This window comes from Stylophora pistillata, chromosome 1 (assembly GCF_964205215.1).
Source record: "Stylophora pistillata chromosome 1, jaStyPist1.2, whole genome shotgun sequence".
NCBI classification, from domain to species: Eukaryota; Metazoa; Cnidaria; class Anthozoa; order Scleractinia; family Pocilloporidae; genus Stylophora; species Stylophora pistillata.
Window position 1 is genome coordinate 19,503,803 of NC_142519.1, and position 22,292 is coordinate 19,526,094.

The 22,292-nt window shown below is 36.9% G+C and overlaps 2 protein-coding genes and 1 long non-coding RNA gene across 6 annotated transcripts; all 3 read left to right on the forward strand.

Annotated features, from left to right (window-relative positions):
* Nucleotides 1-379: 379 nt before the first annotated feature.
* On the forward strand, nucleotides 380-2,035 carry LOC111345606 (uncharacterized). The gene has a single exon (XM_022952887.2). The coding sequence runs from the start codon at nucleotides 626-628 to the stop codon at nucleotides 1,349-1,351; it is 726 nt and encodes a 241-aa protein (XP_022808622.1). The 5' UTR covers nucleotides 380-625; the 3' UTR covers nucleotides 1,352-2,035.
* Nucleotides 2,036-4,158: 2,123 nt separating this feature from the next.
* Nucleotides 4,159-5,881, forward strand: LOC111345608 (uncharacterized). The gene has a single exon (XM_022952888.2). The coding sequence runs from the start codon at nucleotides 4,251-4,253 to the stop codon at nucleotides 4,995-4,997; it is 747 nt and encodes a 248-aa protein (XP_022808623.1). The 5' UTR covers nucleotides 4,159-4,250; the 3' UTR covers nucleotides 4,998-5,881.
* A 1,717-nt stretch (nucleotides 5,882-7,598) lies between these two features.
* LOC111345604 (uncharacterized) lies at nucleotides 7,599-21,244 on the forward strand. Of its 4 annotated transcripts, none has more exons than XR_015994432.1 (5): nucleotides 7,599-7,980; nucleotides 13,931-14,284; nucleotides 15,092-15,310; nucleotides 17,013-17,089; nucleotides 20,863-21,244. It is a non-coding gene; the product is annotated as an uncharacterized LOC111345604 (long non-coding RNA). The 4 variants fall into 4 exon arrangements; XR_002696296.2 differs by having other exon boundaries at nucleotides 7,602-7,873; XR_015994433.1 differs by having other exon boundaries at nucleotides 7,602-7,873; nucleotides 13,989-14,284.
* The last annotated feature ends 1,048 nt before the right edge of the window (nucleotides 21,245-22,292 follow it).

Genomic DNA, 22,292 nt, shown 5'->3' on the forward strand with positions numbered 1-22,292 from the left:
GGTACACATGCTATGTCGGATAAATAAAGTCGGTGCGAAACTCTGAAGAAAGGAAGGAAACCACTGAATCAAAATAGATCTAAATTTAGGTAGAGAGGCAAATTTAGTTACATGAGTAGTGAATGCGAAGTTTAAGAGACTTAAACTGATATTACCATGTCTGTCAGGCTAGGGCTTAACTTTCGAGGCGTGATCAATTTGTCATAAAATCGCGCGCTCTCTTTTTCGCTTTTCCAGTTTGAGCAAAAAAAAGATCACATAACTTTTTATGTTGCCTCAAGTGGTTAAGTAGGATGTGTATGCTTTCTAATTAAGAGTATCAAGCCTGTTATCAAAAAAATTTATTTTCGACCGCATGTTCTTTAAGACTTAAATGAGCTTAGGGTGTGCTTTTGTGACGTCACACAGTTTTAAGCGAAAGTTACAAAGGGGTCAGAACTGAGGTCGGTACTAAACAAGTGCTTCAAAGGAAGTCATTTAAAATATGCATACCTCCACGTGTAATACCAGCCGATTTGATTACTATGACAGCGTTTTGCTCGAGTGATTCTTACTTCGATGGTTTGACTGTTTGTTGTAGCTCTGTTACCGAGTGTGCTTTTAATCAGGCACTCTGGACTCAGACATGACCAAGGAGAGAAAGACGTCTTCACCAGTTGAACAAGGATCGAATTTACACATGGCTATCAAATTGTTGAAAGCAGAAAATGCGAACCTCGAGAAGATAATTATTTTGCTGAAGACCGAAAATCAAAATATGCAGCGTAAGATGAAGGAACTCGAGTATCAGAACGACAGGTTTAAAATCACGCAAAATCAGCTAAAAGCAGAGTTGAAGAGGGAAAAGGAAATGGTGAGGTACTTGCACAATCTGAACAAGAAATACGAGCGAACGCTTCAGAAGAAAGAAGCAGAGAGCAGACAGCTGCGCAAAGAGGCCAAAGAAGCTGAGATGAGGAGTCTCAAACGAGAAACCAAAGACGTAAACAATAATGCAAAGGAAACCGGCAAAGACACGGAAATTCGACGACCGCAACCACCTAAACGGTCGGACTCGTTCAAACGAAACAAGGATCTTGCGGCTATAAAAGCGGATCAAGGAATCAATACCATGAGCAACCAAACTGCTTCTTTAAAACCAAAACAACCGGCTCAAATCGCGCCCACAATCAAACAGTCGAACTCAAGCGACGACATAACTTGCGAATGGGAAGACGTTACGGACGTTTTGGGTTTCTTAAATGAGAAAGTCAATCAGTTCGAGCGGTTACTTCTGGAGACTGGAGGCTCGAGCAAGTCAGGATCTGGCTCAGGATATTCTTCGTCCGACTCAATGACATCCACCAAGTGAAGTGTGCCTTTCACCCGGCTCTAACTTGCATGCAACTTGTCTTCTATGCTTCAGCCCACGTAGATATCACTATTTATCCATGTAAAACTTCACGAACTGGAAGAACAGACCTTCCCAAGTCTCGCTAAGTGTGTTTTATTTTAATAAGTAAAGCAAGTAGCTGTGACCTTTTTCAAAACATACACCAATTGTCTTTTAAAAGTGTACTTCAGTATGTGACATTTTACTTCAGCTGTCAAAGGAGCTTATTAACTCGCCTGAGGTAAAATATTTACTAATAACAGCGGACTAAATACCTCGGACACAAGAACGCGAAGGTCAAGAAGGCTATTTTTAATGCTCCAATGAGTAAAGGACGTTTGTATCTGTTCAGGAGCATGACCCCATATTTGGTACAGTTAAAAAAATGTACTGCGCTATCTTCAGGAATTATGCAAATACTTGAAGCAGGTTACGGCTAGGTGTTTAGTTTCTTTGTAAATATGGAGTGATTACGAACTCAAGGCGTGACAGAAAAATGTGCGTGACGCAAAACAAACCAATGGGATCTCTTACATGTAGGGCTTGGATCATGATTGGAATGTCTAAACTGGCTCGGTGTACAAATTATTTTTCAATATTACATGTTCATGACGATAAGCTTCTCAAGAGATCTTAAATGTAGATTAAACGTTTGCAAAATAATTTTTATGTTTTTTTTTTTCACCATTACAGTACAGAGAGTATACCATCCCTGTAAAAAAAAGCCTCGCCTCTCATTGCTTCGCTACAAGTGAAATTCAGATGTTCAGAAAAAAAACAAGAAAATCGTTTGACTACGGTTATTGACAGGTTGAGTTATAGCGATTTAGTTTGGGTATGATTTTTTCGCTTACTTTTCTGAACGATTTTTATCCCGAGTTTTTGGTGTAAGTTTGCGGCTTTTGATCCCACGAAAGAATCATTTTCCAACCCCTAATCTATTTCCAAAGTTTTTTTTTCTCTATTTTTTTTTTTTTTTTGTCAGGCAGTGTATCTTGAATCTTTCTTTTAGTTGCTTGTTCAAGATTAAGGGACGATCGCGCGACAGGAAACGAAATGTTTTATAATAATAACCTTATTTTTCACAAAAGGTCGAACGTATGCTTCACAGCGATAAGTTACGGATTTTGAATTGCATGAGTTTTCCACACAGAGTTCTACAGTTTCCCTTGCCTTGTATTGAAACGTTTGAACAAAGCCTTAATGTTAGGCTTTCCTGAGGTAAAAGTGTATTTATTGTGAAAGATGTTCAACGCTGCTCCCCATTTGACTCGAAGCGTACTTTTCCCATGGCTCATTTCCGAGGGTTACCCTGTCGTTTTCCAAAATAAATAGATATCTTTATTTATCCTGATATACCAATCAGGTGAAACCAGGAGAAGAGCTGGTGTAAAAAGGTGATCAGCAATACAATTATAAAATATATGATACCAAAAAAAAATATTTAAAGCTAAATAATGGATTAAAATAATGGTATGTATATGTATATGTATATATATATATATATATATATATATATATATATATATATATATATATCATTACATACATAATATAATTGTGTAGGATGAGCGGGGAAAAATGTAATTTCCCCGCTCATCCTACAAAATTCTGTCATATCTAGGGGGAAATTTACTGTCAATCGGTGATCAACTTGAGCGCAGTGACGCGATCCTTCCTGCAGAAAAGAGTGATTCTCCTCAGAGCTTCCCATTTAAAAAAGTTCCTTCCATTTCTGTCGAATGGCGGGGTTGGTTCAGTGGCCTGGCGGTAAGGCATCTTACCGGTAATCAGGAGACCTGGGTTCGAACACATTTTTCACTCATCTCTTTTGTTGTTTCGATTTCTGTTCCCATTACAAACTACTACATATGTATGTGTGTGTGTATTCAGTTAAAAGAATACAAAGACTATGCTTTCATCCCTACAAACAGTATAGGGATGAAAGCGAAGTATATTTGTATTATCTAACTGAACATATATTGCGCTCTACTTTTATGTATCGAGCACTGTAATGCGGAAAAATCAAAACGCAGACTTCCTATATATATATATATATATATATATCTGTGTGTGTGTGTGTGTGTGTGTGTGTGTGTGTGTGTGTGTGTGTGTGTGTGTGTGTGTGTGTGTATTAATGAGAAGTAAAATTATGCTCTTTCGGGTCTAATTCTAAAAAGATGCTTAAAAATCTTATTTTAAATCTAAAGAAGGAGCTGAATTTTCTTAAGTCTTTTGGGAGATCATTGCAGTCTTTCACAGAAGTATAATGAAACGAAGACTTTCCGATTGCTGAAATAATTCTTTAACTGATCTGGATACTAATGTTATAAACAATTTTAAAAACTAGTCGCAGCTTCAAGAAACGACGTAGACTTAAAAGACCTCACTTACCGCGCATGTCCTGAGTATAAGATTTACGATGAACAGATTTCCCAAAGAAAGAATAGCTTCCTTATCATGCAATGATGATCAGATCGCGTACATGTGAAAAATCAATAAAATCTCTTTGCCAGTTATACTTAATGCTTAAACGAAGAAGAAAAACAAGATACAGCAAAGAGTAACGAAAATTATTTATACGCCTAATCATAGTTAGTAGAGGGGACCACTAACTATGGCCTAATCGAAATAGGTCAACTGATGAAAAATGGTCAAAGAATAGAAATGCTGACAAGGCCAATATAAATTTAACGCTAATTACACTACAATAGTATTAACAAAAGAATTGAATCCCGTGACAGTATCGAATTCCAGACACGCAATCATAGTTTTTGCCATCTCATGATACGGCTAATCATAACAAACTATCCGGCTCGTCGTTATCTCACATGTCGTGCGTCCTCTGAAATTGACCAGTTTAGCCGATTATCTACGAATGGATCAAAATCACATGGAGTGTCTTAGAATTGAAAACAAAAAGCTTCGTGGTAAGCACAATGAACTAGAGTCGGATCTTATTGAGGAGAAAGAAATGGTGAAATATTTGCATGGTGTGATTAAGAATTACCAACAGCTGTTAAAGTCACCAGAAACGACACGACATCTTAAAACTGCTTCTCAAAAGAGCGTGCGTCGATCTTCAAGTGCCCGTCGAGTAACTAGTGAGAAAGATGTAGAAGAGTCTTTCCTGAAGAATTTGATCGAAATGGGTAGTCTTCATTCGGGAAAGGAGGTAAAACCAAAGGAACAAGGGTTCGTGCCAAATGATAATTCACAATCTATGGTGCTAGACACTTCCGACTGTGAAGATACAGACAGAATCAATGACAATAGCCATGTAACTGATGAAACCTTGTTTGCTATTGATCAGCAACGCAAGAAATCAGAATCTATTGCTCCTACAGACTCGCTTTCCTCGAATTTTTTGGGTCAAAAGGCCCGTAAACCAAGAGGAAATACCATCTCGGACTTTAGAACACTTCCCCTTGGCAACCCGAGCGCGAAGTGTTTAAAGAGAGAGCATATTATTCAAGAAATGACCCAGATGTTGGACTCCATGATGCAGAAAACAACTTTACTCGAGAAAGGTTTAAAACAGAAGGACAAACATTTAACAAAAATGGAACGGAGGTTCGAATACTTGGAAAGCATAGCACTTGGAGAAGAATCTGAATGTCTGTAACGAGCTTTTGCGTGACTCACTACATGTGCTGAGGAAATGAGGCACATGAACGCCCCCGCGTTCAAGAAAGTACAGCCAATAAGGATATAATTTACTTAGCCGCCTACCGTGGCCATGTGCACGATTAACTGATCCGCAGTTTACATAAAACCTTTTCATATGAGGTAATCAAACAGTCTAGCCTGGTTTCTAGTATCTTTCCTTTCCACCCTTTTCTTGGCAAAGAAGTTACGTGTTCATTTGAGACGAGGGGAAAGTCTACCGAGATCTCATATTTGCGATCAAAGTCCTTGTAACGTATCTGTAAAGGTTTCAAGCGAAACTGAGCTGAACTCAGTTTACCAAGAGTAAACTTGAAAGGTGGCGTCACGTTCATCGCAATTACTGAGTTGAAATTTCCCACGTAAGAAGTAGTTGGGCTGAAATCTCAGTTCACCCAGGAAATGAAACGGTTCCAAATGAACAGCAGATATTTGTCTCGCCAACCAGGCCGAAACCTCCTTTGGGTTCTTATAGTGAAGACTCAGAAAGGAGAGAGGATAGCAATCGAGAAGGCTCCGTTTTCTTGAACCTGACAGAATGAGACAGAGGTACAAAAAAATATTTGAATGCCGTGATTGCTAGAAACTTCGAGACAAAGAACTATTACGAAGGAGATTAGGCAAAGCTGCAATGCTTACATGCGTAAATGAACACATTGAAATAGTCGTGTACTTGATATGATTGAAATTTATTTTTAATGATTTCTTACTTTTACATTAAGAGTTATAACTGCGATTCAATAAGCGAGAAAAAAAACAGTGGATGTATGGCAAGAATAAACTGGAATCAAAGGAAGAGTAGAAAATCACATGCGTAAATAAATCAAATCATCAGAAACCTTTGTCATGCATAACCTCTTTACAATCTCTCCTAATTTTCCTGTTGTGAGTTAACTGCCAGCGATTTCTACGCTTAAGATCTTAGTGACATTTCAAAATGTTAGAATCTTACATGAAAAAAAAGTGACCCAAGTTGCTTGGCCTATGTCGGCTACATATTCTCGCGTGACAGCGGACTTAAGAACAGCGTTCACTGAGCTTTCGCCGTGTTTCTCGCGTGACTGACCTTGCCGCCTGCGATGCCCACAGTACGGAATACAATTAATGGGAGGTTGACGCATGACGGACCGTAAGGCACACTAGTTGAGTATAGTAACACTTAAAACCTCCACCCACACCCCACCAGAAGAGTGTCCAAACAGCACCAAATGACTTCCAAACACATTTTTTGGGACAGTTACAGCTGACTCCCATTGCCCCTCTAAGTGTTTGTCTGCAAGATCTCAAAGAAACATTGACAATTAACGACACTGGAAAGGGGAAAGGGGTGAAACATAGACGTTGTCTTGTAAAGTGTTCCCAGCTGATTACATGGGAGTGTATGTAATATAGCGGAGAGGTTACCGGATCGGAAAGTACTCTTGTCAGAGCGCACCGCGTAGCTAAAAGAGCATCTCGTGATCATAGGCTTCTCGCACAGTCTGCAAGAATCAAACTGGCCCGCTATACTTGCTGATAGGACATCTACGAGGGGCTGGCAGCTCGCAGAGGCAATGAGACTGTTCTCTAAGCTACCCTCAGATGAAAATAAAACAATAATTCGAGTTCTAGATGTAGCTCGTGATTATGATAATAGCTGTAATCGCCTCGCGAAGGAGAAAACCTCAGCAAAATGAGGTTACCTCTACCGAATTCGACGGTCCAGGAGTGTAGACACTTGCTCCCTCCATATCAAATAGGATCGTGACAGAAATAATCGACATACGTTATAACATAAAGAGCGTACAGCGCACTCTCTGATTGGTCAATTCAGAGTCTACTATTTGCCCATGGATGTACGCTGCTGACGTGAGCAAATGTTTTCAAGTAAGCAAATGTGTCGCAAGAATTTTTTTTTGTTGTTGTTATTAAAAAAAAAAAATTGGTCAACACCGCAGCGTACACTATTGAGTTATGGATGCACTTGGGAGGTTTGCTAAGCACTCCAGAAGCTATAGTCGCTCTCGGCTATCGCCTTGAGCGACTCTTACGCTTCTTTCGTGCTTAGCAACCTCACGCGTGTATCCATAACTCAGTAGTGCATGCTGTGGTGTTAACCATTTGTTAATGAATAAATCCATTCAAGGAGGTAACGTGTCTAACCTCTTCCTAACGCTTAACTGAAGAGCTGATTGAAATGAATCACGGTGACAGGTAATCCGTAATCTTCGTCTTCCTACATCCTCTTTCAATCTTTATTTACCCGTTTGATATCGATATATTTTTATTGAATAATACTCTGAGGTTTTTTCACAGCTGGTCGTTCTATTGAATACCTCTAAATTGCCTCATCAGAAGTTCTTCCTTCCTTTCAAAAAAAGGAAAAAAACAAAACAAAAAAATGAGATAACGGAAATCAAGTTATGGGGGCTTCCCGGGTGGTTGGGATAAGCTGTATAGTGCGTGCCAAGAGTATCCTCTCTCTTGATCAATGCGCAATTGAAGTATGAAATTTCATTTCTAGAAACTTCTTTTTACGTTTCTCGCTAAACGCGTGTAGCCGCGCAACTTTTCGTGTTACGTGAGGGATTTGTTTCTTCGGACGAAAAACACTGGAAACTAGTTTTAACTGTAAATCTAACATGGCGGCATCAAGAGAAGAATGCATGATGTATAATCTGCCAGCTTTTAGGCACAAGCGGGAACAGAACGAGATTGTTAACATCACACACCTTTAATTTCATGTTGGATCTTGCTTAATATGTTTAGATGGAAAAAACGACGTCCCAGTGGTATAAAAGTTCTGAGATGGAGACCTCGAGCTCGTACAACCTTCAGATCAACGTACTGCCAGAGGTGAGGAATAAACTCTTCAAAAACTGCTCGACGAGCATGTTTTTTCAATATATGGAAATATTCCCGTATAACCCCATACCATCTAAAGCAAACTCTTGGTCCTAAAGGTAATCTGTTGTTTTTCTATTATCTGTTCTACCAAGTACTGTATACATGTACAATTACGCTAACGGAAATCTTACCCAATGTATTTCTGCTTCATGTCTGGGGTGGAGCTAGGATTTGTAAATAGGGGATTCGAACAAGAACAGAAGCTGTTTGGCATAGGGAGGGGTTGGAAGGGAGGGGAGGATCTTATCCAGGAAAGATCTTGGGAAATGGGATTTTCAACACTCAGGGCCAAGGACTAATGCTCGCGAAACACAAGTTTCAAAATTCTCTAAAATGGCCAATTTATGTGATCAACTCAGTTGATAAAACCAATTTTTTTTGTCATACTCCTCCACTGACGCAGCAATAACAGAAATAATACTTGTATTCACCTGGAAAGACTTGACACTTCTGGTTCAAATTCCCCACCCCAGCCAGGCCCTGGCAAAGTTCAAATTCTTCACCTCAGCCAGGCAAAGTTCAAACTCACTGGCACTGATAACTGTCAGATGCCTTTGGGTGGCGGGTGAGAGGGGCACATTGAAGCTACCAATTGATCAACTCATAATGATAAAGGTGATTTAAAAGGCTTCCAAGCAAACTATGAAACATTTTTTTACAAGTTTCGGTCAGAATCTGACACTAGTCAATTAAAGAGCTCACAAAATTATGGAAAAAAAACACATATATGTTTTGCAAGAACAACAATTCAGGTTTGGCAAACAAACTCGAGTTAAATTACTATCACCATGATTTTTTCTTTAGAAAAAACAGTCACTGATCTTACAGAAAGTATTTTTCACCTCCATCCATGATTAACCTAGGAAGGTTTATCTCTTTTAAGCTTTAAATGGCAGGGAAAGTCACTGAAAGTCAATTTGAATGTATGTGGGAGTCATTTGTTTGCTGTTATTTGCCTATTAGTGTAAATCTCGTCCTTCCTCCACCAAAATCTGAATTCAAATGAGGCAATATATGTAGACACAAGAGGTTTGATGCTGCATTTAACTTAATGAATTCCTCTTATTTTCTTTTGTGTCATTAACAAGAAAAATGTCCTAGTTCAGTGGACTTAAATTGAAAGAATTACTGATCATATTGGTAGTTTTTTTGTGGAACTCAAAACTTACCTCAAGCTTTTGTAATGGATGAATTGCTTTGAAGAATTCTCATATCTAATGATTGAAAGTTACATTTATTGATTCAGTTACAATTATTGACCTACAAACTGTTTTTAGGCTGTATGCCACCACTACACCTTTTTAAGGCATGCTTTGGCATGACTCATGCCATCATCAGTTTATGTGTTGTAAATATTTACTTTCAGTGTTTTTACGTGAAACATTTCAAAGTTTTGGCTCTTTCTATAACTTTTTGAAAGGCCTTCAGAAAATGTATCTAGGTTGATGGTAATTAACAGCCGTTTCACACCCAGCTTTGTTGTGACAAGCTACCAGTCATGATACCTTGAGAAGACAAGCCAAGGCATTTACATTTGTTACATTTGTTTACAACAGGTTAATTAAAATTTTGTGTTACAAATTCGGCATAGAGTTTCCAAATGCTAGCTTGCAGGGTGAAATTCAGCTTACTAATTTCAAACTACTCATATTGCCTTTTAATGGATATTTAACAAATCATTGCTGAATGTAAAGAAAACAACTTGTGTCACTTTCAAACCTTGGCAGAAGAAATGTAACTATAAGTTTTCTATCTCTCTTGGTGGCCAACTTAACACAAACCAATGCTACTAAATTTCTTGGGTATTATATTGACAAGCACTTTACATGGAAAGATCATATCACCTATATTTATGGAAAGAAATCTCTAAATCAATTGGAAGATTATTCAGGTCCCGCTTCTATCTATTTCAAAAACTAAACTCACTTTGTACCACTCACTAATTTATCCTTAATTGTCACCTATTGTAACTCACTGGCAGAATTTATTGTTTGCAATAATGGGCTGTGCTAGCTATTACCAATTCAGACTGTAGAGCACATAATCTACTCCTTTTTTCTCCAAATTAGGAATTTTACACATTTAAAATATCAACACATTTCAAATAGCTAAATTTGTATGTATTGTTATCATAACAACCTATTGCCTCCATTGTTTTTCAACTTGTTTTTTACAAACAGTCAAATTCATGGTTACAGCTACCAGAACAGTCAATAATCATTGCATGCATCATTGCCAAACAAATCTGAATAAATTCACAATTCTTTACCAAGGTTCAAAGAGCTGTAATCCCCTTCCTGTTACTATCACTTTTCTGTCAAGTTTTCCCAACTATAAGAAAAAAAACTGCTAGAATTCTTTGTAAATAATCACCAAATTGGAAAAGCGGCACACTTGTAGCACTTTCTAGTATGTAAGCATATTGTTATGTATGAGGTGGCCTCAAGTATAACCCTGGTGGTTTGTAGAGGTCACCTTGCCATACATTGAACTATGCATAAATTATTGTTATATTAGCTGGGAAAAAAGCCAAATAAAAATAAAACACTAAAAGAACCATTTTAAATGGGCTTCTGCATTAGAGATACAATGTGTGCTGTGGAAACGCACTCTTTGTGACCTTGAAATATATTTCAATTGAGAAATGTGAGGAAAACAGTTTTCTGAACCCAAAAAGTGTAATCCTGTGCCCAGATGAAATGAACTCATGAAATTTAAGTTGGCATTACCCCATACATCTATATTTAACAATTATTCGCCTCAGGTTTGGTGAATATCGTCGAATAATCCCCTCGACTTCGTCTCGGGGATTATTCGACGATATTCACTGAACCTGAGGCGAATAATTGTTTTAGTATAATTTCAGAGCTGAACAACAGAGAAATTTCTAAAATCATAACATTTTAGTAACAATTATTAACATTTTATTTTAACATTTTATTTTTAATTAACATTTTATATAAACCGAGTGGAGCAGTTTATATAGCGTCATATAAGGAACCGCTCGACCAATCAGATTGCTGGAAAGTCTTTGCTCAGCTCTGAAATTATACTAAATGTTATTATAATTTTGATTTATAAACTTTTAATCATAAAAGTGGGTATTATTGTTAGTATCATCTTTCCTGGCAGAAGACTTGGAGGATTTTTTATAGTTGCAAGTTCAATACTCTGTCAAGATGGTGATTGAAGACCTACATGTGCATGATATGCATTTAATTTAAAATAGAAGACTTAGCTTAAACAGCTTAAACAAATAGAATTGTGGTTACTCGAAAGTGTTGGCGAATCAGTTAGAGAGTCACTTTCAAATGAAGCTAGTTCCTAAGACACAAGTTACCAAATATTTTGAATGTTTTCAATGAGACAAAAAAAAAGTAGATCTGTGATAACCCCATCACAGGTAATTGGTGAGTTAAATCAATTAGGAGACAACTTACCTTTTAAACTTATATGCAGCAAATTTTTTTGAAGATCATGTCATCTGACTTGTTGTTCCCATCTTAGGTGATATGCAAAACATGTATGTTTAAAATTCCTTAACAGTTCTTTGCAAATAGTGAGAGAACCAAAAAAAATATCAAGGAAGGGTTACATTTCTATTTAATGCCTTAATTTTGTTTTTGTTATTTGACTCACATCACTTATTTTCTTGGTGATGAAATTTCACTCAAAGGCATCTTCTGTTTCACTGAATGTATCAATCAACTCAATCTATAGGCAAACAAAAGTCAGGATAAACTTGAGAGAGTAACTGTAGATGTGACTTGTGAGCTTTCAATTTTTTTCTTGTTTTGCAAAGTTAGAAAAGGGATTTTTGATTGTTGGGTTTTAATGGGTGTTTCTAAGCTCAGAATTCAATTAGCTAAATTTGGCCATCTATCACAGGCTGATGGTAGGCAATGGTTGTATTTTGTGATTTTGTGATCATTTGCTACAGATAAATGCATAGTACCAAACTGATAATCAAAAGCTCCATATTTATATAAATTAACCTGAGATTGATCACAGGCCATCGCAAACAGTTAGCCACTCAGGACTGAGTCAATTACAGGAGTAGGTAATGAATTAAAAAGTGCTGTTGTCTATATTATTTTGTCAGGACATTGGTACTGCTCATTACTGTTTTGCTTATCACAAACTAAGCAAGTTATAATCAAAGAGAGAGAGGACTCAGAGTGAGAGAACAGGACATAAGAATTGAAAATTGAGTGGCACATTTAGCTTATATGCAGGCTAATTTCAACTACCTACTGTTCAGTGGCTTCTCTTCAAAATGCACTAGCATACCTGTACATATGTATTTACCAATTACCTCACCCAGCTACCATAAAGTATTGCTACTGAGAATTCTTAAGTTGGAAGTTCTTGAATAATTTATGTTATCATAATGAATGTGCAAGGAGGTTGTTGGTTTCAGATTCACCCTATATGATTTTCATTTGAGAAGGCTGCAGAACAAACAAGGTGTTCACATGCAATTTTTACCCTTATTTTGTCTCTTCAAAAGAATTGAAATTACAAATCAAAGCATCAATCAATTGTTAAATTTTCACTTGTCCGTAAGGATTTCATTCCCCTTTCCAAATAACAGCAGACAGTTTGCCATCTTTGGAGAAAGACCATGTATTCAGCAGGTAGTCAATATTAATACAACCTGAGGAACAAAAATAGACTGAATATGTGAACACTTAGTTATTGCAAAATTTGTGTTACATACTTACATCAGCAGGAAGTTGTAATGTTTACTGATTGATATAGTATGCATAACATGCCCAAACCTTTAATCCTAGAATTAGTGCTTCCTCTGAAATTATAAGCTCTCTATTCTACCCTATCAGACCAAAAAATTACAACAGGCAATTCCCACCCCTAGTAAGCTCCTCTCCTCCCCTTTTCTTAATGTTACTTAGTTCTTATTAACCAAGCGGGAGGTCTGTATGGGAGAATCTTGACCGAGGTTGCCAGTACAGACCGAACACAGTGAGGTCTGTACCAGTGACCGAGGTCAAGATTCTCCCATACAGACCGACCTAGCTCTGTTAATAAGGTGTTCATTATATGGCTGTGTCTTATATGCCAATTTTTTATATTCTTTGTACCTTTTTTTCCTAGACTGGTCTAGATGCCGGTCTCAATATTGATTTTAGCCAATCAAATTCATGAATTCGGTAGTTCCCTTATGGCTGTGTGGTATATGCCAATTTTTTATATTCTTTGTACATTTTTTTCTTAGACCGGTCTAGATGCCAGTCTCAATATTGATTTCAGCCAATCAAATTCGTGAATTCGGTAGTTCCCAGTCCTTGTGAGACATAGCCATATAATAAAGAAGAATAATGAGACTAGGAAGAAGGTATACAGATGATGCTCATATTTTCAAATCTGACATGTGCGATAAAAATCCCTAGTGCCCCACACACTTGCACCAGTTTATGATCATTATAAACGTTTATAATCAGGTTTTTGAAAATATTAAAGGGTACTAGCTAAACTGCAATTAGTATGTAGGATCGACTCTGTATGTTATTTTATGGCTTGCAATTGGGTCAATGCTGCAGTTTAGAAAACAATTGGAAAGTTTTCAATATAGTTTTGTACTACTGTATTTCTAAAAAACAGTTTTACTCCCAAAGGTAATCCATTGTTTTTGCCATAATCGTTTTGTTTTGATTTTTTTTGTTTTGTTTTGTTTCCAGAGAACGGTTTGCATAATAAAGTATGATAGATATCTTGCCAACAATAACACATTGTATCTGTTCTCCATAATTTTAAGTAAAAAGCACTGCCACTCGGGTATCGTAGCAGTTTGCAGTATTCTTTTGCCACGAATCTAGAATCTTTTCGGGGCACTGAAAGAACAGACCTACTTGCAGTTATGTTACTGAGTTAAAAAAAATGTAGTTACCGTGGCTAATAGTTGTACCACTTGTGATTCTTTATGGAAAAAATTCCTAAATATCGCAGCAAGGCATTTCAACGAGTAGTGTCTTTTCGCTTTTACAGAGACACTGCAAGGGTAAGAAAGGTTCAACAGTCATCACGGGACCTTTTCTTCATGTAGGGACAGATTTCAATGGAGACTGGATGGATTGTCCTTAGCCCCTCGCAGTCGGTGTGCATCGGTCAAATAGAGGACAAGTTGACCGAAGTCAATAAAATGTTGTGCGCGGTCGTCGGGGCGATACATCCATGTAGCTGGTCCGAGTTTACTCACAACAATAGAAAATGATCGACGAAGTATATATATTCTCTTCCACATGATGTAAATTAAACTGATATTGATCGATATTGATCGTTATACTAGAGATGGACCAAAAAAACTGGAACATTTTCAAGGACTTTCTACCGCGAACTATGGTATGGTATGCTATCTTATCACTGTGCAATATTTTGTAGTCTCATTTGTACAAGTGTGCAATCAGAGCTCGCCTTCTATTATAACAAATTATATGATTTGACAAGTCCAACCCTTATGGCCTGTAGTTCTTTCTCACCGACAGTTTCCAGTATCGTTCATTTGACTTGAATGCGGATGTGATCTGAGTTCGGGTGCCTCTGGGGTGGGGAGGGTGGGGGGTTACCTAACTGTAGTCTCGTAACGGTTCAAATTTTCACGTCAATAATCCAGCTTATCTCCAATCCTAGAATTTTCTTAAATTTTGTTAACTGATCTCTTCTGTTATCATAATTGTCATCCTAAGTAGATACATTTCCTCATTTCAAAATATACGAGCCTTTATCTGATAGTAAGTTGCAAAAATGCAGCTCGGTCTTTCTTTTGCTGCAACGTATTTCATCAACATGGTGGTAGATTGATGTATTGTCGATGATACTGCTAATTTGACATGCCGCGGGAAAAGAAAAACATCAACTTTACGGGCAGCTCAAGTCAGCTGTTGGTAAATGATTGAAAACTGTTCTTCAAGGAAATCTTTCTTATAAGTTCAAATTCATCTGATTTAGAGGTAGTATTTTTTCAATTAAAACGACGACTGCCCCTCTCTATTTAACTTTACAGATATTAGGATTAGCCGGCTACAGCTAGTCACCTTGCATCGTTTTTAAATTTAACGAAGGTGACCGAAGAGCTCACCGATGCGTGGTCTTCGGTCGGGGAACTGATTTGAATTAAATCATTTTGAAACATTGATATTCATAATTTAGATTGGTCTTGCACGTGGAAAGATCTTACGAGCTACGAGAAATGTCAGCGTCTTTTTTTAGCTTCTCTGGGGCCAGGAAACGTATCATTTCAACCCAGTTACCTTGTATATCGTACATTCTGTCAAGGCGGGAGAATATTTGTGAGTGGTTACTGAAGCGAGGGGTTTGAACTCGACAACGAAGAGTGGATGGATGTCATTATGTTACGACTTTTTCAAGGTAATTAACCTACAGGTATAGATATTTATATTTTTGAAAGAAATACAGTGTTCCTGCTTCTTGTTGTAGCTATAGTTGTAAGAGTTAAAATAATTTAAAAAGGAAAGGCTTGTATGGCGTCAGAAAGGGGACAAAATCGATCATCACATTTCGTGTCGTCGGAACTTCTTGATCCCATGGATTGCTCTTCGCGTCGTCGAGTTCCACTCTTCGTGTCGTCGTATTTCGTTTCGTCGTAATTTAGTATAGTCGTAAGACTTAAAGCTCTTGTGTCGTCGTCCAGTCTTCGTTTCGTCGTAAGTTGGCTTTGTCGTCGTGTTTTTGTTCAGTTGTGTTCTTCATTTCGTCGACGACGGTATCTCAACATTTCGGTATCTCAACATGCGGTAACCCAACATTTTCCGCCAATTTTATTCACAGGGGGCCCACACAAGCGGCGTGTCTGGTCGTTTGTTCGAACTATAAAGAAATGTATGGGAGAATATTGAAGAGTCGTAATATCGTAAACTTATATCAAGGAATGTCTATGTTAAGGCTCAAAATAAATGTAAACCTACCTCACTTGCTGTGTATTGTCGTTTCTGTGGTTCTAAATGGCGAATTTGAGCGATTTGGTAGATTTTGCGTTGACTGTTACTTTACTGTATAACTTAAACGCAAAATCTACCATAGACATAGACATTCCTTGATATAAGTTTACGATATTACGACTCTTAAATATTCTCCCATACATTTCTTTATATTTCGAACAAACGACCAGACACGCCGCTTGTGTGGGCCCCCTGTGAATAAAATTGGCGGAAAATGTTGGGTTACCGCAGACCTTGAGATACCGTCGTCGACGAAATGAAGAACACGAGTAAACAAGAACACGACGACATAAGAGCTTTAAGTCTTACGACTATACTAAATTACGACGAAACGAAAACACGACGACACGAAGAGTGGAACTCGACGACGCGAAGAGCAACTTTTCACGTAATCAAGAAGTTCCGACGACACGAAATGTGATGATCGATTTTGCTCCCTATCTGACGCCATAGGCTTGTTACCCAAAGTTCGGTGAAAGACTAATCGTCAGAAGTCGCCGCCATGACAGTTCTTGATGAACCACATGACTTTTAGGGCAGCGAAAAATGCGTACTTTATTGATAATGTACTTATCGCTAAATGACTCATTCATCATCTTTAATTCCTTACTTTTAATTATTCTGCAAACAGGATTACTGGTATTTTAAAGTCAAATTTGTTTTTACGCGTCTGATAAGTTTCGTAGTTCCAGTCTCAACCAGAAAAAAAGAAAGCCAAGTTGCCTAAAATGTTTGACATAGAGTCCGTTTCCTGGATAGTAGGTCTTGTGATCTTGGCTGAGGTACCTTTGTGTTTTTAAGGTTGAGTGCCTGGAAGCACTTACCAATCGATGGACATGAAATTTCCTGTTGCCTTTGTTCAAAACGTGATGGCTCTGATCGAGTCTTCAGGGCCCGACATTGATCCTCATCAATTACAATAACAAAGTGCTTAAGATATATACATACTGCAGTAAATGGCTTACACCTTCACATATATACATACTGCAGTAAATGGCTTACACCTTCCACATATATACTTACTGCAGTAAATGGATTACACCTTCACATATATACGTACCTAGGTATCCTTTTCACAAAATGAATATATTTTTATTTTCTCATCGGTACAGCGTCAGGCATAGGACAAGGTTATCACTAAATCAAGGAATTCAAGCAAGGAAAGGAAAACAAGACAACTTCCAGAAACGTGAGTTACTTGCTTGTTCGCAATTTTTTACGGATTAACTAGACGCGTACTTGCGTGACCTCGCGGTTCTCTTTTATAAAATCTTTAATTTTTATATCAATCAAATTTGTATGGTCATGTCGTCATTTCTTTGGTTTGAAGTGTGCAGATCTTCATAGAAAATAAATTTAAGTGGCACAACTGTCATTTTGATGAAGGCTTTACGTTGAGAGTCATGGTTTGCTCAATGTTATATCTTCGCTTGAAATGCATCCAATCGTCTTGCGTTCATTATGAAAGCCTTGTGCACATTTAGCATTGAAGTCCCTTGTGCTGTTAGAGTTGGCATGAGATAGAATAGAATTTGCTTTTGAATAGATAAATAGCTTGTTTGGAGTATAGTTCTCGATAAGTTTCACAATATGTTCGCGGTATCCCTCAAAATGCCCTTTCCGAAAACGCTCGACATCTTCTAGTATGGCTATACCGCGAACGGTGTGTGGATTTGTGAGCGATTTGAGCGTATTTAAAGACACTGAATCCATATCTTAAAACAGTGAACAGCAAAGCGAAGTGAAGCGACTACGACTAAAGCACGATGTCGATCTCACTTGACAGCTGTTGATCACGTGACTGCGTTTTCTGGTTGACGAAGAAAAAGGAAAAAAAAATAATAATAACGATGGGGAAACCTAACCTCGCTGTTCCTATGGAACCGCGAGGAATTAGTTATCTGCGCTCTTACTCTTAAGTCTGATCTGCTGGTATGTAATTCACAGTTCAACCTGGATTTATCAAATGTCTGCGATTCAAAAGTACCTAGAGAAAAAAAAAATTAGGCAAGATTCCATATAATTTCATACAATTCCATACATCAATTGTGCATTAGAGTGTTGCAAAGAAACCTTTATATTTAGTCTTGATGAAATGTAATGCAAATTAATGTATGGGGTTATATGGAAATCTTTCCAAAAATTAGAATAAAAGTAAACTGAGATATGATTGAGACTGTTTTCTTAAATGTTTTGTTTTTGGTGAATTCCTCTTTGATCAAGGTGATTTTCAGTCGCTTACAGCACTTTTGGGTTAATCAATTACCACGTTTCTGTTGTTGGTATAATACTGAAATCAAAACAAAAATCATTGTATAGCCCATAAAGTTGGAACCGACCAATTCAGTATGTTTCAAAATCGTTAAACATTTGTCCAAGATTGCTGAAAAGTTTGATGTTCGCTTGATATCTTTTCAAAATTTGATTCTTTGTACTTCCTTCAAAAAAACCTTTAAGTATAATTGTCTAATGCTTTAAGAATTGTTGTTTCTCAGTATTTTGTTCCCAAAATCTATATTGAACCTCTGATAAGGTGGATAGTCTGATATTTTTTCCCTTTTTTCTTTTTTTTTTCTTTTTTTTTTTTGAAAAAAATAGGATTTTTTTCACTCCGTACGATAAAACCTTTAATGTTCAATTGTCAACTCTTCAGTCCTTGTCGCTCAAACTAAATGTAGATAGCATGCTCCAAAGGAGGCGACTTTTTCGCAACTAGTCATTAAATGTCATCGCTACATCAAAAGCCAAAAATATCACAAAGGCTAACTTTTAATGTCTCAGCTATTGAGACTAAACCAATAGTCCTTTTTACAGTAGTGGACTTGGTGGCCAAGCCTTTGAACAGGAGTGAGGCTAAGGGTGACCATGTTGTGACAGAGACCTGTATCTAGTTAGCATGATAACAAAGAAATTTGCATTTGAAAAGTAGCAACATCTCTATCATAACAAGGTCACCTTTAGCCTCACTCCTGTTCAAAGGCTTGGCTACCGAGCCCACAACTGTCAAAAGGACTTTTTCAAAGAATAGGCTCTAAAAGTAGATATTACTTTCTTCAGTTAATTCTTGAGTTTATCATCAAGCGATGTAAACTTTTTCTGTGTAATTCAATTGAAAATCTTGGAGCGTAATTGTTAAATCTCCTAGTTCATAAAGCAAACACCAAATTGAAAGAGTGTGCACCAAAAAATGAAAATCTTTAAATTATTCAAGGAATTTTTTTTTCAATCTCAGAAACGATTTTGTACTCAATAAGGAATATAATCCAGCCTAGTTTAACTTAGTTCTTGCGGCTAAAACTAAAGTTAAAAAACGTGCGTCTTAACGAAGATTCCATTTCAGTGCATGATTTGGCGGGTTTAGAAATTCACCTCCAATCTTGAACGAACTTATTCCGTGTCGAAGTCTACAGTGAGTTATTGAATGGAGAGATAGACGACTTCAGTTACGGCAAATCATTTTTTTTTTAAAATATTATTCGACACAGATACTTGTTAAGAATTCCACCGTCTTGCTTTTTTAGTAGAATTTTCCAAAGAAATTGAAGTCAACCGAGAAGTGCTTCACATTATATTTTATTCTATTTTCTTTAATCGTCGAATGAAGGCTGCATCTTCCTGTTCGAGGGCAAAATTGTTTTTGTACGATTGGTTTTGGTGGTAATGCCAATTCACCGTGAGTTAAAACCGTGGACTGTATCTAGTCTCCTTAAGCAGATATAACATCGCATTGCCAAGCAACGGTTTCACAAAAACTAAGTGTCATTTTTCTTTCTATTGAAATACAGCATTTAGCTTTACAATTTTCACGTCCTGTACAAAGATATATATTTATCATGGGTTACGTAAGCCTTTTTGGGGGGGTGTTGCATGGTATGTTGTTACAATTGCTTCATTAGTGGTAGGCTATATATTAGAGTTGTCGTCATTTAATTCTTTCTCGTCTCACGCGTCTTACGACCGTCCCTACGTCCTCTAAATTAAATACCCAGTGACAAGGGATTATCAGTTTCTCTTAGAAGCAGATTTTGCATACACGAACATAATTTAGATTGTTTTGTAGGGTGATTTTTCTTGTAATTTTTACATTTCCGAGTTTTCATTCTGTTGATGTAGACATAATAATTAAGAGGGCAGCATACGTCTCGTGTTGACACACCCCAATTGTGGTTGCTCAACGAATGATGTTTTATTTCGTTTGAGCGGGGTAACGAATAAGAATATAATTACATTTATAAGGCGTTACCAGAAGCTTGCGAAATTATTGGTTTCTTTGACTTTATCAAAAGAGATTTCCTAAGACATAAAACTTAAAACGAACGATAAAATCCGATGTTTCGGAGTAGTCATGACTCCATTATCAAGGAAAATATAAAAGATCATGCAAATTGCAACATATAAAGCGTTTTTGGCGCGAAGAATTAACATAAGAGGGTGTTTTATTTTTATTATTACATGTATTTCCATTGAATGAGGAAGAGCACAGTTGTTTGTCGCTTGATTGATTTAGACAGAAGAAGTGACCGATCAGAAATAGGATAAGATAAAATATAGTTTAAACTCATTTCTTACCATCATTATTTACATTCCGGCACAGTGATCTCAGAGGAGTTGCTAGCGAACATTTGAATGTTGCTAGAATACAAAATTATTACATGTTCACTCCAGCATAAAAAAAAAACTTAGTCTTCAATGCCTGAAAGAAATTAGGAAAAAGGCGAAGATGTAATTTAAATGTTATAATTTTGAGAACATTTTTCTGCTGCCACATTGAATTAATCGGTCAATCCAGGTTGCATTTACGTTCCTTTATAGATCGAGTTGAGTACTGATTTATTCTTATTTTACATCGCGAAATAGTTAACGTTGGTTCATCATTAGCGATTCACACTCAATCGTGGCTTAGAAAAAGGTTTAAGATCTGTTGCATTTGTTAATTTATTGTCTGTTTTTATTTTCACGCAGGTTGACTGATGCACGAATCAAACAAGAAAAGCTGTGATCAAAGTGAAAGATGAGATTTATCCGGAGGTATAAATCAGATTTAGCGCATTTCATTCAAAACCACGACACGGCAAATCAGAGCCAAATGACATTCCAAAAAAAAATCGACGACTTAAAACTGTTGGTTGGCCTAATATTACTGACATGGGCTGTTCAAAATTTTCAATTTTTCCCGCCAAAAAACTTAGAAAAATACAGGTGCTTATACTGCGCATGCGCCATCTTTAAGTAACCTTTGTTGAAATGTGGAAACTACGGCTCCCAAAATATGCATGCGCCATTTTTTTTTTTTTTTACATCGAAGTTGTATTTTTCAAGGCAATAAACTTTATCTTTATTTCCATATTGTCTACTTGTTTTATTATCACTTACTCAATAAACCACAAAGATTTAAATTCAACAAAGCTTTTTATTTCCCTTCAGTTCTTTCTAATTACAAAGTAATTAAGTAATTTTCGATTAAGTCAATAAAAAGGTGTCCAACAAATTTTTTCGTACATATACTAAGACTTTTGGCGGGAAAATTTGGGCACATTTGCACAGAGTTTTTCCTAGCAACATTTTCGGCAAAAATTTTAACAAGGATTCCTTTAAAATTTCCCGCCAAAAAAATTTTAAGACAGCGTCTCGTGCATAAAAAATTCAGCCTCTCTTATAAAACAAATTAACCTGGAAAATTTCTTTTTTTTTTGCACGAGATGTGTGATTGTTAAAAACGAAAAAGCATCATGACAAGCCATAGAGAGCGTTAGAGCCCAATTAGGATAATTAGAAATGTCGTCAAAGATTTTTTCAAGACTATAGCTTGCCACGATGTTTTCTCGGAGAAAGTGATCTTTAAAACCATCAGGTTTCGAATGTAACACAGATTGTAAAAGCACCAAAAAGATTTATCCTAGATGTTGAACTAGATTGCCGAAGTAATTTAAAAAATGAACTTGTATAACAGTTGGAGCACAATCTTCAAATTTGAATTTAGCCATAGTGGCTCACACATTCCACAATTTAGTTGACTCAAACTTTAAATAAAATTCCCGAAGAACTTTGAGAGATAGGTCGGTTTCAAGTTGGAGCAAAGTCTCTGAATTTGATTTGGCCGTCAATGCTAAGATATCTTACAATTAGGCTCCAAGTTTCTCAGACCCTATTCCCAAAGGAATTTGAGAAATTAAATCGTTTTAAGTTTAATTTGCAACAATTGAATTTAGCCACAAGAGCCAAGACAAATATGATAAGAGAAATTTTTCCTACAACTATTCTCGTTTTATCGTGATTAAAAACTGAATTTTAAGATGAAACTGAAAAAAATCTTTTTCTGCAGTCCTGTGTTACATCGAGTGAGAGCTCACAAGATCTTCCTTCCCTTTGTAAAATAAGGTGTAAATGAATTA

What these genes read in the sequence shown, in the direction of transcription:
- LOC111345606 (XM_022952887.2), top strand. Translation starts at nt 626, where the DNA reads ATGACCAAGGAGAGAAAGACGTCTTCACCAGTTGAACAAGGATCGAAT.
- LOC111345608 (XM_022952888.2), top strand. Translation starts at nt 4,251, where the DNA reads ATGGATCAAAATCACATGGAGTGTCTTAGAATTGAAAACAAAAAGCTT.